Raw genomic sequence first — 17,120 nt, forward strand, 5'->3', positions numbered from 1 at the left:
CCGGCCCCCCGCCGGAAAGGTGCGGCTGGGTCCTCAGACACACCTGGGGCCTGGAGCGTTCCGTATTCGCGCCTTCTAGCACGCTGCGGAGCGTGTTAAAGGCTGCTTCATAAAACACCGCCGGTAGTACCTTTAAAAAATTCAGAAGCCAACAGCAAAATAGAGTGCACCGGGCCCTGTGCCTTCTGCACGTTCTTTGGCACAGAATAGCAACCGGCCAGGACAGGGCCCATGAGAAATGTTAACGTATGAAAATTAAGTTTTCTTTCTTCAGAATAAGGCTGGCAGGAGACCGGAAGTAATTCCTGTTTTTTCCAGCCCTCGAGCAAGGGTGGGTTGAAGAAGGATGGGGTGAAGAGGCAGCGAGTGGTTCAGGTCTTGTTGCAGCCCGTTAGGATGAGCAAGCACGCCGTCAGCTGCACCCCTTCCAAAAACAGGCTTCGAAAGGCCGATCCCGCTGCTTTTTGAGGGCTTGTAAGACTTGTGTCTGGTGTCTTCTCAGTGCAGCATCATTCCTGGACAGTGACCCAAGAAAACGCATCAGTAAGGAGTAGGAAGACTGGAAATAGTATTCTGACATTAACAATCTATCGTTTTCTTGAAATTGTCTTTATACAGCATTACTAGTATAAAAACCTCTTAGAACTTTATAGTTTGACCTTCCCTAATGCCTTCCTGGGATAGATTAGATCAAGTTGTTCAGAAGGATAGTCGGTAATTTCAAAAGGCAGTATGGGAATGGCCAAGCATATATGGGAACCGGTGCAATCGCCAAACACTTCAATGATTTCTGTGCTCAGCAGGTGGCAAGTTTGGTATCTGAGAAGAAAAAACAGTGGCTACACTTAACTGTTGCACTTAGACGTAAAGGCAGTAATAAATACCTACATCTCATTTGTTAAAAGTAGAAAGCATAGCTTTTAGACATTCTTTTAATAAATTGGATAATTTTTTTGATAGCCATACAAGTTACGTAAGTCACGGTAGACTGTAAAAATTAGTTCACAGGCTAAATAGACTCTGTGTTCTAGAATAATCTCGCTGTAAGCTAGATGATGGTTCCCTTTGTAAACAAATAGTGTTATAAACAGCTACATCTTTTTTCCTCCACAGGCCATCTTGCCTCCCAAACTCAAAAATCTGCATTTGCGTATCTGTGCCTACTAACAATACTTTTTGTGTTCCTCTCTGTGGTTTGATGTGGCAAAGTTGTCAAGTAGCGTTCTTGGTTTAGCACACACAGTGCTGCTCGATCAAGAGAAAATAGGTAAAAAGGGAGCTTTATGTTGTACAAATGGAAAAGTTACATGCATTTTCAATCATAAATCCCTACCTTGTGCTTAGCCGTTAGCAAAAGGGACGACCACGGTTAGCCACTGGATTCAGCTGAAAGAGGTTGATGCACTGTCAGCTGCTGGAAGTTTTTAATTTTAAAACTTCTGCTTTAATAAATCACAGTTAATGATAGCTACATTTTTGGAATCATCAGCGTTACAAGAGGGGTAAAGGAGGTTAATTAAGAGGCAAACTAATAGCAATGCAGAGTCTTTTCTTCCCTCTCTCCCACCCTCAAACAATTGGACTGTCTCTCTTTACAGGCCGTTGGCTGGCAGATGTTCCTGGTTTGAAAAAGAAGGCTTAAATGAGTGTGAAAAAACATGGATTTTGTTACTGAAAGACATCAGTCAAGATTTACAATGCACAAATGGGCAAACAGTGCCCAGTTTTCCCGAGTGCTTTGGAAAGGTAGTGTACTGTATCCTTGTTTGCACTTTGTGTACTGCGTACGATAGTGATGGTCTGAATGATGACGTTAACAGGGGAAACAATCTGAAATAGCTGTTAAATAGATGTAGGTTGTCAGCTCTTGAGTCTCTACCTGTAGTGGTGTGGCTTAGCATGGTGTTGCAGGTAGCGTAAGGAGAACTTACTAGGGGCTTTTTTTGGAGTATGGCAGATTTTTTGAACATCTTGCTGAAAAGAGGTAACCTGTGTACACGCACTGACTGCTCCTAAGCACTAGCATCTCCCTAGCGGAATGAAACTGGAAAAGGCAAACTGTATCAGGAGGTTAATCACATGCTCACAACCATCTCATTGCTCCAGTACTGTTAGGCAGTATCATAACACAAACCCCACAGTCCTAAAGTAGAATTTTTTTCCCCGAACAGCAGTAGGTTGGTTTTTTTCATCCTTAGTCTTTATGGGATGTATTAAGAGTACCCTATTGTATCAATTTAGAAATGTTAAGTGAAGACACATATTGCATAAACTCCAGGAAGTTCTTGATTGCTTTACAAGCACTGGAAAAGGATGTAAATAAAATGTTCTTTTCTTCAGTGTAGTTTAGCCCTCCCAGTATTTATAATATGTTCAGCCTTGGGTTTATGTATTGAGTGAATGGTATTTGTTTGAACACATTGTGTATGTGTGTCATAGAGTTCCGAGGAAGAGAGCCTACGAAAACAAGAAGTCTTTACAGTTGGAATGAAAGACTTTCAGTGGGTGTCATTTCCATCTTTTTGCAAAGAAAAATGTCTAAAGCCAAAGGATCTTAGCTCCCATCAGCCAGCACAGAGCCAAATTGACTGTTTACATAAAGGACGGGGCCAAGCGGATAAACTGAAAAGTTTACCTTCTACAGCTGAGAAAACATGCTGCCTAACTATTACAGATCAAGCCAAAAACATGGGTGGGGAAGACACAAAAGGTATTTCAAAACTGGATGCAAGTCCTAAATCCTGTAAACTCCCTCAGCACCGAAGTTCTACACACCACTTGGCGTTGTCGCAGAGCGCTGCAAAAGCTTTTAGCTTTCAAGACTACTGCAGAGGGCCTGTACAGAACAGCAGGGAAAACAGAAAAGAAAATGATAGCCAAGAGCTTCAAATACAAACACATCAAGGTAACGTTTCGTTTGGTGAGGCCAGATACGCGCCTGCAGAAGAGAAGCCGCCTCTTGTGAGCGTACCTGGAACTGAAAGCTGCAAGACGACTGAGGATCAGAGCGAAGGACCCTCAACTCTTGACAGTTGTCCAATGTGCCTGATTCGTTTTAGTGGAACGTAAGTCTTTTTTGTTTAATAGCTTCACAGTCTGCATTCCCTAGGTACAAAATAATGAAAGTGGGCGAAACTGCTGTAAAGTACTTTTTAAATGTCAGAATTGCCTCCTTCTAATTCAGTTTAGAAGTTCATGATTATCAGATAATAGTGCTGCAGAAAGCAAGCTCACTTTGAGCATGAGAATTTTTAAATACTTTTAAATACTTGCATATGAAAAGACTTTTTTGTGTCATAATCCAAAAACTATTCCAGTGCAGCGTTCTTGATAGTTAAAAGCTAACTTTAGAGCTGGAGGGATTAATCTCGTACCTGTCACTTTCTCTTCAAGGTCTAGACTTTACCATTACAGCTATATTGGTTCCTGTTCAGTAAGTACCTGGATACCTTTGGCTGAGCAACTGTGCTCTTAATTTTAGAGCTAGCTTTCAAGGTCTGAGCAAAATGGAAGGAAGCCGATTTTCTTTATACAACCCCTGATTAGTACAACTTAATGAGACTTCAGTCCTCCGGTGCTGTCAGGCTACCTTTATAAAAAAAAAAAAAAAAAAATCCTCCCTCCCAGCAATCTAATATCTGCTCAACAGTAAGAATTATGTTCTCTCTTGAAATTACACCACTTAATAGTGTTTAGGTTGCCATAGTTGCTGAAAATGTGGCTTTGAACAGCTCCTCTAACTGCAAGATTTATTGGCTGCAACTTTGTTTTCTTTTGCTTGGAGGCTGAACAAGGAGACAAAAAGGTGGCTTCGTTAATATTTACAAAATCATGGTGGTTCTATCAGGAGATTTAGACAGGCTGAACGTACTTCAGGTCTTCAGTTCTGTACTGCTGGAAAATCTGTGCCGATGAAGATTAGTTTCAATTTTTAGAGGCCGCTTTACAAAACGTGGGCAGTGGGGAGGGTCACATCACAGTCACAAAAATAGCCCTCTGAAAGAGGAAACTGAGAGCAGACACGAGAAAGCATCCTTCCTCTATCAGAAATATCTCATTTCCTGTAGTCTCAAGTTGGGGTTGGGTGTGGGGCAAGGTAATAGTTCTCTATCCTGTATCGACAGCCTGATGTTTCCAAGGATACCATTACTTCTCAGCATACGGAGCACAAGCGTTGTCTTCTAGTAAATGACATTATCAAGCTATCTAGCAGCAGGTAATAGCAACTACAAGAGTTTGTGGCAGACTGCAATGCTTCGGAGCACAGGAATGACTTGCCCATTAAGCTACTAGAACAATCCTGCCATTGCTTAGGAAATGAGAGAGTGAAGGTAAAGAATAATGTAAATAAAAGGATTTGACTTTGTTTCTCACTGAAAAAATGCTCTGTATTGGCAGACTCTCACAACTGGATATCGATGGCCATCTCGCTAGGTGCTTGTCTGAAAGCGCAGATGATGTAATGTGGTAAATCCAGAAGAACAAGGCCAAGGACGAACCTTTCTCAAAGGAAAAGGAAAACATGTCAAGGAAGCACGTCCTTGTCTCGAAGCTGCTTAAGGATCACAAACCAGTAACTCAGCAGAAGGTCAAGTGCCACCTGCGCAGTTGGGGTCTTGTTATTTTTAAATCCTCTCAAATGCATGTAAAGTTGTTCTGGTTCTGAAAATGGTACTACAGGATGTCCCAGAGACCCCCAGAGAAACCAGTCTTGGCACTCCTAGAATCTGGGTACTTCTGAAAGTATGCACTATTGTAAATCCCTGAAGAACCTGTTTTGTGTGATGCCTCACAGTTGTTCTGAATCTCTACGATAACTATTATTTAACCCCAAAGTTTACTGACCTCATTTTCATCCAGTTTATCTCTGCAAATAAGCTTAAAGTCATTCAAGTTTAGCATTTTTGATGGGTTTAATATCTAAGTAAGAACTCAGATCATTGTACAGTTGATTCTGTGAGCATATCTATGTTAAAAGAAACCAAAACTCAGCCCAAATAAAGGGTGTGCTTGGTTTTTTTATCTTTCTGAAGAAAGACAGCTGAATTCATAACCTTACTTTGTAGGTTTCTAAGTCAGTATCCACTCGATGAACATGACTAGTCTCAACTAACTAGGCTCCAGAAAGAACATTTCCCCTGCCAGTGTCACAAGATTTGAGAGAGTCAGTCATCCAAAACTAGCTGCTGTTTTTTATCAGCTCCAAGCTTCCCCCTTAAAAACCATCAATGTTTGAGAATAAAGAACACTTGAGCATTTGTGGCTGGAAGGTATTCAGAAGACCCAACTACTATTTTGGTAACTTCTTGATAGTAGCAGGTAAACATTTTGTAAGCTCAAGAAAAGCAACTTTTTCCATGAATGGCAAGACATTTAGTGCTAGTTTAGTAACGACAAACAGAAGGGATGAAATAGGCTGAAGTAGGTTGTTCATTTCCCCCCAAGTCCAGTTAATTGTTTACTGAAGAGGGCAGCCCATTCACGCAGCGCAGGGTGCATCCAGTCACAGCCTTACAGTTCCAGTTCCAGCTATTTTGATCACAACCGCCTTCACGTACAGTGAAGAAAAGTGCAACTTGGATTAACAAACTTCAGTATCTGAATGTTTTTCTATCCTAGCAAACCTCTGCCCTGGACCTCCAAAACATACAGTTCAGGTGCAATCCGAAGATACAGAACATAGAATACAGTATCAAAATACAGGAAGAATCCTATACATTTAATTTACAATGGGGTCTCTAAAAACTGCAAGTTGGACATAGCTCAGTTTACTGATAAATAATAACAGTCTGTTAACTTTTTCATTAAAGTCTTTAATAGATGTGCAAGAATATAAATGATCTTAGCTGTTATGGATTAGTATACCATCTTCTGCACAATTAAAACTGGTCAGCAAAGATCCCAACTAATTAATTATACAAAACTACAAGAACATATTTACTGTTTTACAATCATTAAATTAGCTAGAATTTTTATTTACTATTTCAAATAAGACAACTATATATCATTACCAGATCCATTTGTAATATATTAGGATTTTTTTCCAAACCACACATTTAATTACATCCTTCATTTTCTTTTATTTATAAAACAAGTACTTTATATAAAAAATTTCCCCTTCATCATGAACAGAACATTATTCAAACACTTGCACATGAGCAACCAAACTCGTATCCAGCAAACTATTTGGCAACACAGCAACATTGTAAATGCCTGTAAATTTTTAAATAAAATCAAGTAGTCTTTACAATGTTTGTTTAGCAAATGTGTCTTTCTGTTCTTCCTTCCCTCCCTCCCTCCCAAAATGTTCTGAAACCTAGAAAAAAGGTTAAAAAAAACCCCCAACCCACATTTCTAATATTTCCATTTTAAAGTCCTATGCCCTGGCATGCCAAAGGACAGCTTAATCTGTCGTATTTCCATTCATGAGCTGCCTGCAGTCACTCTGATAACTATTTATTAGTTTTATTACCAGGGGAGTTGAAAACACTGAAAAAAAAAATATTCAGGGTAAATAAAGTAATTGCCAGGGAGAAGGGAAAAAAGGAGTAATTAAAAAATGTCAGGTTACATTTAAAAGGTAAATGTTTCTTAATAAAGTATCTAAAGTCCAGGCATTTGAGGCAAGTACTTCTTACTGGTTAAATTATTTAGTGCTGATTAAAACATTTTGCTTAATATGAAAAGCTACAGTCCAACAGAGAGAAACCCACAACTGAAATCTCAATGGGATTAATAGAACTAAATTACCACAGGTCTGCATAATTGTGGCTAATGAGGGGATACAAAATGTAGATTGTTAATCAATGATTAAGTGAAGATTTTAAACAATGTTTTGGCAGTCTCGTCCTAGCACCTCATGACTTGGATGTGAATCCGAAAGATGTCATGTTCAGCACCTAATGCAATTCTGTACCCTGAGAAAACCATATGTTAATGTAAAGAAAGTGAAAGCGTTGCAATTTATCCTGCATTTTACACCAAATCAGGTGAGATGTCATGGCACAGGGTTTCTCCTTTTTTTTTTTTTTTTTTTTTTTTTTACTTTTCCTCTTAATTTTTTTCCTTATCTCTACAACCCACACAATATAGTTCAACCAAAATCTAGCAAAAAGAAACAACTGCCTCTGCGCTGGTCCTTACAGAGGCAGGTGACTCCTGACGAGCAGCTCTGGTTTCCGAGAGCAATGCACACTCACTCATCCTCAAACCTAGCGACACGAGCTTTTCCGAGCTGGCAAATTGTCAACCTCTGATGTGACAGATCCTTCCCCTGCCCCCCTGCCCTTCCCACCAGAAGGGAGTTGATCGTTACCTTTTGCTTTACCCCATCTCTTAGGTATTCTTTTTTCATCCATTAAAAAAATTTACTACTTTGATGCAAATCATTTTACCAAAACATCCCATTCTCTTATGTAGAATGATTAGTTATTAATATACACTGAGTAATTGTAAGCAGACAGTTTATCATAAGTAGGAGGTGTGCTTTATCAGGAAAGTGTTTTATATCACGGTTATTCTAGATTTACTATTTAAACTTTAAGGCTATGCTTTATTACGCTTTTGCTCTATTTCTGAATATTTGTATTGTTGATAAAAATACTTCTCAAAAATCTAATATATAACACAACATCACTGTAGGTGTAGGCACTGCTTAAATGTTTTCAGAAATCTTTTGTGTGCAAATTTAGTTTTCTTCAATCTATGCATTTTGGTAAATTTGGAGTTTAAAACAACATTTTGAAATTGATATTGTAAATTCAAATTTGGAATTAATATTGCTGAGTCACTCTGCATTTCAAATTCTCTGCAAACGGACAGTAGGCTGCAGCTGTGAACTGTTTCACATGTAAATGGTTACTGAGTATTAACAAGCAGAACTTACCAGGTTTAAGAACGTTCCAAATATGAATAATTCTTCAATGTAGTTTATCCATTTAGGCACTTAAATCTTGTACCCAAATTTATGTTTTGATTGCTAATAAAACACAACTCCTTTTAAATATATCTGAGACGTTTAGACAGGTACCACTTGTGAAAAAAGGCATCAAAAATAAGCTTCAACACCACCATAATATATTTTATTCTTCAGGATGTTACACTGTAATATTCTTCAATTGGTAGCTCATTGCATCAAATGTTTGTAGAAAGTGTGTAGATCTCAAAGTTGTTCAGAATCTCCTTTTCCAGGGATGCAATGAACATTTCAATCCTTCATGAAACAGGCACAAAATGCAAATTCCTTCATTAATGAAGCCAGTTGTGTCAGTGCCCAGAACTTAAGAATCACTAAGTGGCAGAAGACACCCACCAAAATCATTATTCTCTTCTTTGATTTTCAGCAGCAATTTTTTTTTTTTTTAATCATTGGTCTCCATCCAAAATCTTAACAGTTCCCCAGCCTCGCATGCATATACTGTAGTTAAGGATAAATTTAAAGGTCATTCACATTGTCCACAAGGAAGATGTCGTTCCTTCATACTGTTTCTTCTGTTGACAGCAACAATGGATTAATATATTCAAATCCTTCAAATTCAGACTGATCTATTCGCTTTATTATATCTCTGAAAAACAAATAAAAGCATTTTTAGTTTTATCGATTGCAAATACTATTTTCGTTGCCATACTTCTTTCTCCAAATAACAACAAAATACCTTACGGAAACATATGTATGAAGTTGTACAGACGCAACAGTAAATGGGGAAAAAAGTCTCAGAACATACAAATACTTAACAGTCTGTTTTATCCCAATATCTAGAGCAGCATGACTGGAAATTTTGAAACGTCTGATAAGAAGTTTCTTCTGCCCTTCCAGTTAGGCAACACGCATACTTACAGGGCCCTAAAAGAACCATATCATGAGGAGCCCTTGGTTTATAATTCCAATTCACAAATAAGAAGGATATTTTGCTGTCAGCAAGGGCTACTAATATTATTTTTAAGATAGATACTACGAAAGAGTCAAGCACAAAGCTAATACTTTTTAAAAAATACTTATTGTATGCACAGGAAATCCAAGGGAAGACTTAGGAATTGATGGGTATAAGAGACAGAATTTCTTTTAAGATGTTTTCTCATAAAACGTTCCACTATAGGTGCACATACATTTGGTATTTGTAATTCTGTTGTCAAGCAGAACCTGTAAAGCATAAATATGCCTTGCAATTCCTTGGTCTCACAGAAACAGTAACTGAAGCACTTCACACTTGGGTTTCCATTCAGCTATTCACTTCATATATGCTGGAGTCTTGAGCAAGAGAGAACAGGTTGTGAACTATGGATCTACGATATACAGGTCACACTTCTACAAAAATCAAAGCTTGAGCAGCCAGGCACACAAATATCCACAGTGAAATCTCCAAATACTTGAGGATGAGCACCTGCTACCCAGAAATGCAGCAAGAGAAAGACCCTGCAACAGTAAATTTCTTGCCACTGTTGGAGAAGACTCCAACAGATTGCTGCTTACAGCATTCATTTTTACAATCACAAATTTAATCAACGTAACATTTATTTGTACAAATAAAAATTCCCTGGCCAACAAGCTAATCCTGGGGGTTGACCCAGGCTTAGCAGGCACCTTGTGAAAGAGGCTTTCAAATGGTGGTGTCTTTCCTTCAGAGCAGCTTAGCTTTGCTGTGTAGCAATGAAGAAAAGGGAAAGCTGATAGAAGAACATAGGCTGAATGTGACAATCTTGTGGCTTTAGTTATGAAAGCCTTTGGATACCAAGCAACAGCCTCTGCTTGCAACATGGCATCCAACTCTATGCAGGGCTTCAGACAGTACTAAGACAGCAGAAATCATAAATCCATCATTAAAATCAGTTCCAAAAGCAATACTTCAATATCAGCTTTCCTAAACATCGGATTAGACCCAAATATTCATTCTACACCACCATCCATCAGTAGCTCCACAGATTCCAGGTAGAATTGTAAAGAACGCAAAGCACTGGAAATTCATGAAATAAGTTTTCTTCAAACATGAAACCAGTGAACAGGACAACAGGCTGAAAACATTCGGAAAAGAATGCATCGTAGTTTTCAGCAGAGGGCATCTAGTCAGATAAGGAAAACCAAACATAAATAAATGAAATATATTGGGAAAATATAGGTGTATAGCATGCAAACAAATCTTTGCTGCTCTCACAGCAAAGCTCACCTAAAAATCCTACCCTAGAATTTCAGGTTCTTAGATTTTTAATAAACCCCAAATCTCCTTTAATTCATTTTACTTCTGTATCGAAGTGCTAAATAAGTAGTGGAAAGTTCCATTGCAGTTTTGATAGAATAGCACAAAAATTTCAAACCAAAACACATACTACTATGCTCTTTCATGAGAAACAGTATTTTAGAGTTCTTAAAAATGTGCATTCTAAGAGCCATCTGGCATTAGTGTCACACACTCAAGCCTTGAAAGAAAAATGCACCTTGGGGGGGGGTGGGGGTGGGAAAGAAGAGGGGACCCCCCCAAACTGTTGCATTCCTCAGCAATTAGATACTACGATTCTCACACTGAGGTCATTGGCACACCCTCCCCGCTCAGCTCTGGCACGACGTTTATCGTCAGACACACACTAAATCCTCCACTGACAAATGAAGTCAGTGAGACCTTTTTATTCTCCCCAACGTTTTCCCCCATTGCATAGAGCTTCCTCTTGTTTTTCCAAAGGAAGTTCAACTTCCAATTTTAGATTTTTACACTTCAGTAACCCTTCAAAATGGTGTACGATTATCTTCTTAGAGAGTTTGGGCAAGTTAAGTCTCCCACCTAGCTACCAAGACTACAGCCTGTCTTCTTATATGCCAGCTTGTATCCCAAGGAACCTTCTTCCTTCACGTACAGCGATCGCTCCTCAGCCTTCACATTCCATTATTCAAGCACACTTTTTCTTCCTGCAAACTTTTTCCATAGCACATTTAAATAACAACTTTCTGTAAGGTTTTCCTGCTACCTCAAGCTTGTTCTGGGACCCGAGGAGTTGCACATCAGTTGTTTCTCCTGAGTACAGAAATGGGAGCTGCCTGGGTCAGGAATCAGATTTCCATCTCCTCTCCCAGCACCAGGCGTGCACTCCACAGCAAATCAATACTGCACTCCCAACTTTTATTAAGATATTAGCAGACTGCCTAGTATTCGAAGTAATACCATAAGTGATGCAAGATACGTAGCATACAAAGATTTTCAAATTTACTTTAACTTGACTATGTTCTAATGCTAAGTAATGCTAAGTACAGAATCCCTTCTTGGTAATTTTCAAGTAATTGATAAATAATTTCTTAAAATGCAATTGTATTTGGGGAAAAAGAGAAACATACTCATCATCTGGGGTTAGCTGCACAGGTTCGCTGGTGAACTGTGTATCGAAGTTATCCAACCCATAATCGTCTGTGATCTGAGGCTGAAATGGAGGGGTTGCTTGCTTCTTTTCCAGCTAGGAACAAAATATAATGGGGGAGGGAAAAAAATTAAAATATTGAATATTTAATAAAATCTCCCAAGAACATCAGCATACATTGGCTCTAGAGTGCATGCACAGGAAAGTCACTATAGTTGAGTTTAATATTGGTGGAAGATATAAACATGTTAAATACAACCTGACATTAAGTTTTAGACTAGTAAATTTTGACACTAAATGGTACGTGCTCATCCTGTTTACCCTACTGCGGCATTTGAAATACAAAAACTTCAAACATTATCAGAAATTAATAAAATTTTAAGACTATAGAAAAAGCTGTTACCCAAGTCTCTTGCCTATATATTAAGAAAAAACATCATTACTATATACATCTGGCTCAACAGTTTTTAAACTGAGAACATACTCCAGAAGCTTTCCATTCAAGCCAGGATGCTTTCCCAGAACGTAACTAATTTTTCCCTTTTATAAGCTCCTCTGAAGTTGCGTCTTGTAAAGGCAGCCTCTTAGATTACATCAAATCAACATAACCAGACTTATTTGTTAATGTTAATTCCAGCACAGAACAAAACCCAATCAATTGCTAGCCACACGGGTAAGCAATCATTAAAAGCAAGTAGCGCTAATCAACAAAACAGCTAAAGCAGCCCAGAATTTTATTCTGCAATTAAAATTTAACCATGAATACATTTACATATAATATTTCCTGCTACAAGAACTAGAAACCCATATTTATCTTCCTCACCAGGGACAGTCAATAGAAGATGGGAATTTTTTTTTTTTTTTTTTTTTACTCAAATAATGCTGCTGTTGTCATTAAGAACCTATTCTCACTTGCTATACCAGTAGCATGTGCAATAGCGTCTACAGTTTTCTGATTAAGGCAAGTCCCTACCATCCTCCAGAGTTACTGGATTGCTTTTATCCCAGGTTTGAGTGATACCGGAGCAGATGGCAGATCAAATATTATTTGTTCAAATCACTACCCATGGCAGTTCCAAAAAAGGTGCAAGAACTCCACCTTTTTAAGCTTGTTTTCAAGCAGTCATAGTTCCAGGCCCAGTGGAAAATCACAGATACAAGTTTTAACTTTTGGAAGCTGGCAGAAGCCTGAGCAACTGATCCAGCTGATATACTGGAAACCAGTATATCGAACCCAGTCAATAATTGTGGTTTGTGATTTTTCATGGCCAGCTAAATCACTTTTTACCACAAATGACAATACAACTATGTTTTCTACACGTTACACCTATCATATTACAGTTGAAATATCATAGAATATGAAGTATCTTAAATGACAATAAACCAATGGAGCTCTTGTAAAATTGGCTATGAATTATTCAAATGGATTTATACTTCTCACATTTTTCCTGAAGTTATTGGTTATACACTACTCTTGTGAACAGAATCCTCTTCATCATGACTTGAAATTTCACGCTGCACCCTAATATAGATACTAACAAACCAGAGAAAGCCCTCTTCTGCTTCAGAAAGAGAAAAGAGGGAAGAAAAAAATCTCAAGCGCAACTAATAAATCAGCTGATGCTTAAACTCACTGACTGCAAGTCAGCATTAGCTGCCCGTCTCCCAACCAGCTGGGGAACGCTCCAACCAGTTCTTTTCCACACAACAGCCAAGTGGCAGCTACTGCCTGATGCCTTCGAAGAAGCAAACAAGCTACTTCAAAGCATGACATTCTGGAAAATCAGTAATAGGTACACAATACTGCTTAGTATCAAAGATAGGAATTTAAATAGTAAAACCAGTGTTAACTAAACGCAACCAGAAGAGCTGATTTTTCAAATACTTTGCAGCCTAACTAAAAATCCACAGCATTTCAAAGACATTATGTTGCTTAACACATACGACTGCAGTTAAGTTTGTCCTACAAACGTCTGTGTGCGTTACGGAAAGATGACTGACCAGATACTAACGTCCAGAGTTGTCAATGTGCTGAGGCAATGCCTTATAGTAAAAATACGTAATTTAGGGATGGAATATGGCAAAGGGAACTAGGAATGCATTAACGCTAGAGAAGAATGATGTATGAAAAAGCATAATATTTTAGAAAGCGTAAACTGTACCTTTATACATTTCTAATGCCTTGCTAGTTAGAAATAGTAAGAAAACCAAAATGTCTTGCGTGCTACGGTAAGTGATGACAGAAAACCAGTAGAACTAAAAACAATTAATAGTATCTTTCATTCTAAATACAAGATCCTCACATCTCCATATTCATGAAATGTCAGGCAAGACTCTTTATGGGCAAACTGGCCATGAAGAAATCTTATTAGCTCAGTAAGTAAAGAATCATTGTATTCACTAAGCATTAAGTAAGAAAATGTCATACACTGAAATCTAAAATTAGTTCACAAATTGACATTAAAAATTCATGGAATCACAGAATATCTCAAGTTGGAAGGGAGCCATAAGGATCAAGTCCAAAATTACAAGCAACTGATTAAGTTTTCCTGAATGCTCTGGATTTACTCAATACTGCATTGCCATTTGCTCTGACAAAACCTATTTCCTTAAAGAAGCTACTGCAATGACTTTGGACACTCACCTGGACTGGCCTGAAATTAGTACTTAAGAAATAAGCGCCCCTGAGTTCTGGCCTTAGCTTTCCCAAATCCCGCACAGTACTGACCACAATACTTAGAGGATGTTGGCTGAGAGAGACCTCTGGATCTCCTCTGCCTCCGCTCCCACGATCACATGTCCATCTCTCTGCTTTGGGGGTTTTTCAGGCTACTCAAACACAGGTTGTTGGCTACTGACCAGTACAAGTGTCCTGATTAGACAGCTGCTTCTTAGAGACAGAATGGATAAAAGCTGAGTTCCCCTGTCTTCCCCTGCTAGGGAACTAAACTGGTGTCATCTGCCAAGACGCTCATTTTCACATAAACCAGAACATACTATCTTTGAGATCTTACCTGCCTTCACAATCAGCCAAAACAGCTCAAAACTTATTAGGGTCATAACTGGCAAATGAACAGTACAGTGCAGTTATTTCAGGGTGAAGTTCTGGTTAAGTGAATTCTTCCTGCCTTCTCTGACTCGGGGAGATTTTTTTTTATCATAGGAAGTATAATCCACTGACATTGCCCCTGTTATATTAAGGAATTTATCATCACAGAAGTTTGTACTTTACAACTGTGGTTAAAGTACAAAGTGTTAAAAAAATTTCTGCCCATTGTTTTTGAGCCATACATGTATACAATCTGTATCAATACTTGTGCTACAGGGCATAAAGCTGAGCACTATATGAATCAGAGGGAAGTTAGTTATCTGGATGAGAAACATTGTAGGCTAAGAGCATTTGGAACCATGTTTACCTTCCTCTGAAGCTGCTGGTATTGGCTTTGATAGAGACAGGCTATCAGACTTGATCATTATTCTGATCTGTTATGGCCTACGTGGGATATACAGTTTGGGTTAGCCTTGCTGGCCACTGGAGGTCACCGTTCCTCTAGAGAAATATCAGATAGAAAATCGACATTCAAAACCCCCTTTCGAAAAGACCTAACAACACTGACTGAAAAAGTAAAAAAAAAATCACAATTTATTTTCATGCAACACATCTTCAGTGATAACAGTATTAAAGGACAAAGCGAAAAGCCTGTTTTAATCTGTGGGTTTGTATGGAGATTGAACTTCCTTAAGAAGTTTAGTTTTCATAGTTTTCATTTAAAAATTAAAGTACATTAATCGGGCTATTAGCCAACCACTACGTGCCTTTTGTTGGGGAAGCAGCAGATAGCCTTCACTTTCTGTGTCACGATTTTGAAATACTAAATGCTAGACAGTATTTAGTACCGGTTGTAAGTCTTAATTTTTTGAAACGTTGGTATCTGCTCACGCAAAAGCAAAGCCCAGCTTTCTGTTAATGCCAATTGCTGTGCAGCTGCCAGTAAGGTGAGACCCATTTTAAAGAAATGGCAGCTCTGCAGTTTGCACTGTGTCTGCATGCTCTTCCACTGATTAAAGCTAAGCTGCTCATCAGCCAGGCTGCACGTAACTTTATTTTGAGATTCAAACAATTCACCGCACTGTTCAAGTTTCCATTCATTTTCTACACTACTATTTTCCAGCAATCTACCAGCAATTTCCAGACTTTTTCTACTTTTGAGCAATATATGGCAAACTAAACCACCCTAACTATACAAAAAATCTCCTATGGATGCACATCCTCACCCTACACCCCCCTCCCCCTTTTTTTTTTCCTTAATAAAGTAGTGAACACAGACTCAGCTTAAAACTTCCCATTTGGACATCTGTCTCGCCAAGTTACAGATTTTACTTTGGTTTATGGTCAGTACTATTTTTTCTGCAGTGAGAAATCTAGTATTTTTGCATTGACATATTTAGCCTTCTTTAGTCCCAGTACGACAGTAACAGAACTCCCCAAATGACATGGAATAGTCTGTCCAGAGTACAGGAAATTCATTAACAAATTCAGAGATCATGAGGGTCATCTGGTATCACTGAGAATTAACAAGTTATGCAGCTAGATCATTGGCTAACCTCTCTTCTGAGATGAGAAAGGAAATTTCTGTACTATTTCAATTCAGACCTCCACACTGCTTCAGTAAAACTTTCCTGAAGCTTTCTCCTTTCAAGGATGTATCTGTGTTGCTGCAAGAGAGATTCATCTGTCCCAATATGCTTTTACGTAGGATATGTGCTTTATTACTCAGGGTGCCTAGGAAGAAAGAAAAGGAAACTCTCTAAGGAATCTGGCCCTTCAATCTGTAGGGAGGTAACGGGGATTTTCCTGGATACATTTCAGAAAACGCTGAGCTCTTTTACTCCCTTATTTAGGCTGGGTTTTTCCTACAGATGCAAATCATCGTCCTGCTTCCTTTCAAAAAAAGGCATCTGCTTCAGTGTGGCCGAACAAATTTGGAACTTGCATGAAAGCCTTTCCAGAACAGAACGAGGCAGCAGAGCAGTGGTTTTTCACTGCAGGCAGAAGAGAGCTGGTGACAGGAAGATGGAGCAATTGCATACTTTCCTGCGGAGGATAGAAAACTAGCTTGTTTTCCTATCGCTACTTAAAGGAGTACTATCACAGGCAAAAATCACCCCATTTGGATGATTTTGCAGTTGTGAAAACACATTCAGTAAAATGTACACAAGATATACAAGCTTGCATAGGTTTTAACCGTAATGACATTAAAAATAGCTCCAAAACCTCTTGACAAGCCACCTCAATTAGGGATCTTTCTAGTTCTTTGTCTCGCTTCATTCCTGGCTTAAATTCCATCCTTACGGCATTCGCATGCGGATGACATTCATCATATCCTATTCACAATTACAACAAGATTGAGTAAAATACATTTTTATAGTGATTGATGGTACTTAGATCATCTGTTTAACTGCAGTTCAGTGTTTTATTGTCCATTAAACCAAGAAATAGGAGATTAAAATTATGTTGTTTAACTTCAGTAAAAAGACAAAGTTAGTATAACTAAATGTCTAAATATAATAAGGCAAAAGTAGCAACATTTCAAAAGCCCTCAAAGCTATAAGAAAATGTAATGTTTATGATGAGTAAGTTTAAGCAATTTTGTTGCAATTGAAGGAGTCATGTATTTTTTCTCAGAACTCCCGCAGAAAGAAATGAATCACCATTTTTCTTTCTGATCCCTTACCAAAGAGTCCATCACAGATCACTGTGCACGATTAAAGAGTCAGCTCTG

The 17,120-nt window shown here is 38.5% G+C and overlaps 2 protein-coding genes across 2 annotated transcripts in view; one reads left to right on the plus strand and one right to left on the minus strand.

The window, feature by feature from the left end:
• Positions 1–1,640: 1,640 nt before the first annotated feature.
• FAAP20 (FA core complex associated protein 20) lies at positions 1,641–4,793 on the plus strand. The gene is made up of 3 exons (XM_035903587.1): positions 1,641–1,746; positions 2,440–3,065; positions 4,399–4,793. Exons 2-3 carry the CDS (start codon positions 2,488–2,490, stop codon positions 4,469–4,471), a joined length of 651 nt encoding a protein of 216 aa, XP_035759480.1. The 5' UTR covers positions 1,641–1,746; positions 2,440–2,487; the 3' UTR covers positions 4,472–4,793.
• A 3,683-nt stretch (positions 4,794–8,476) lies between these two features.
• PRKCZ (protein kinase C zeta) overlaps positions 8,477–17,120 on the minus strand; it is a 67,130-nt gene continuing 58,486 nt past the window's right edge. Inside the window, exons 17-18 of the mRNA XM_009648121.2 lie at positions 11,318–11,433; positions 8,477–8,564 (exon numbers count right to left, since the gene is read on the minus strand). Coding sequence (XP_009646416.1) covers positions 8,477–8,564; positions 11,318–11,433 — 204 coding nt within the window. The remainder of the gene's footprint in view (positions 8,565–11,317; positions 11,434–17,120) is intronic.

Source organism: Egretta garzetta, unplaced genomic scaffold (assembly GCF_000687185.1).
Source record: "Egretta garzetta isolate BGI_Z169 unplaced genomic scaffold, ASM68718v1 scaffold61, whole genome shotgun sequence".
Lineage (NCBI taxonomy): Eukaryota > Metazoa > Chordata > Aves > Pelecaniformes > Ardeidae > Egretta > Egretta garzetta.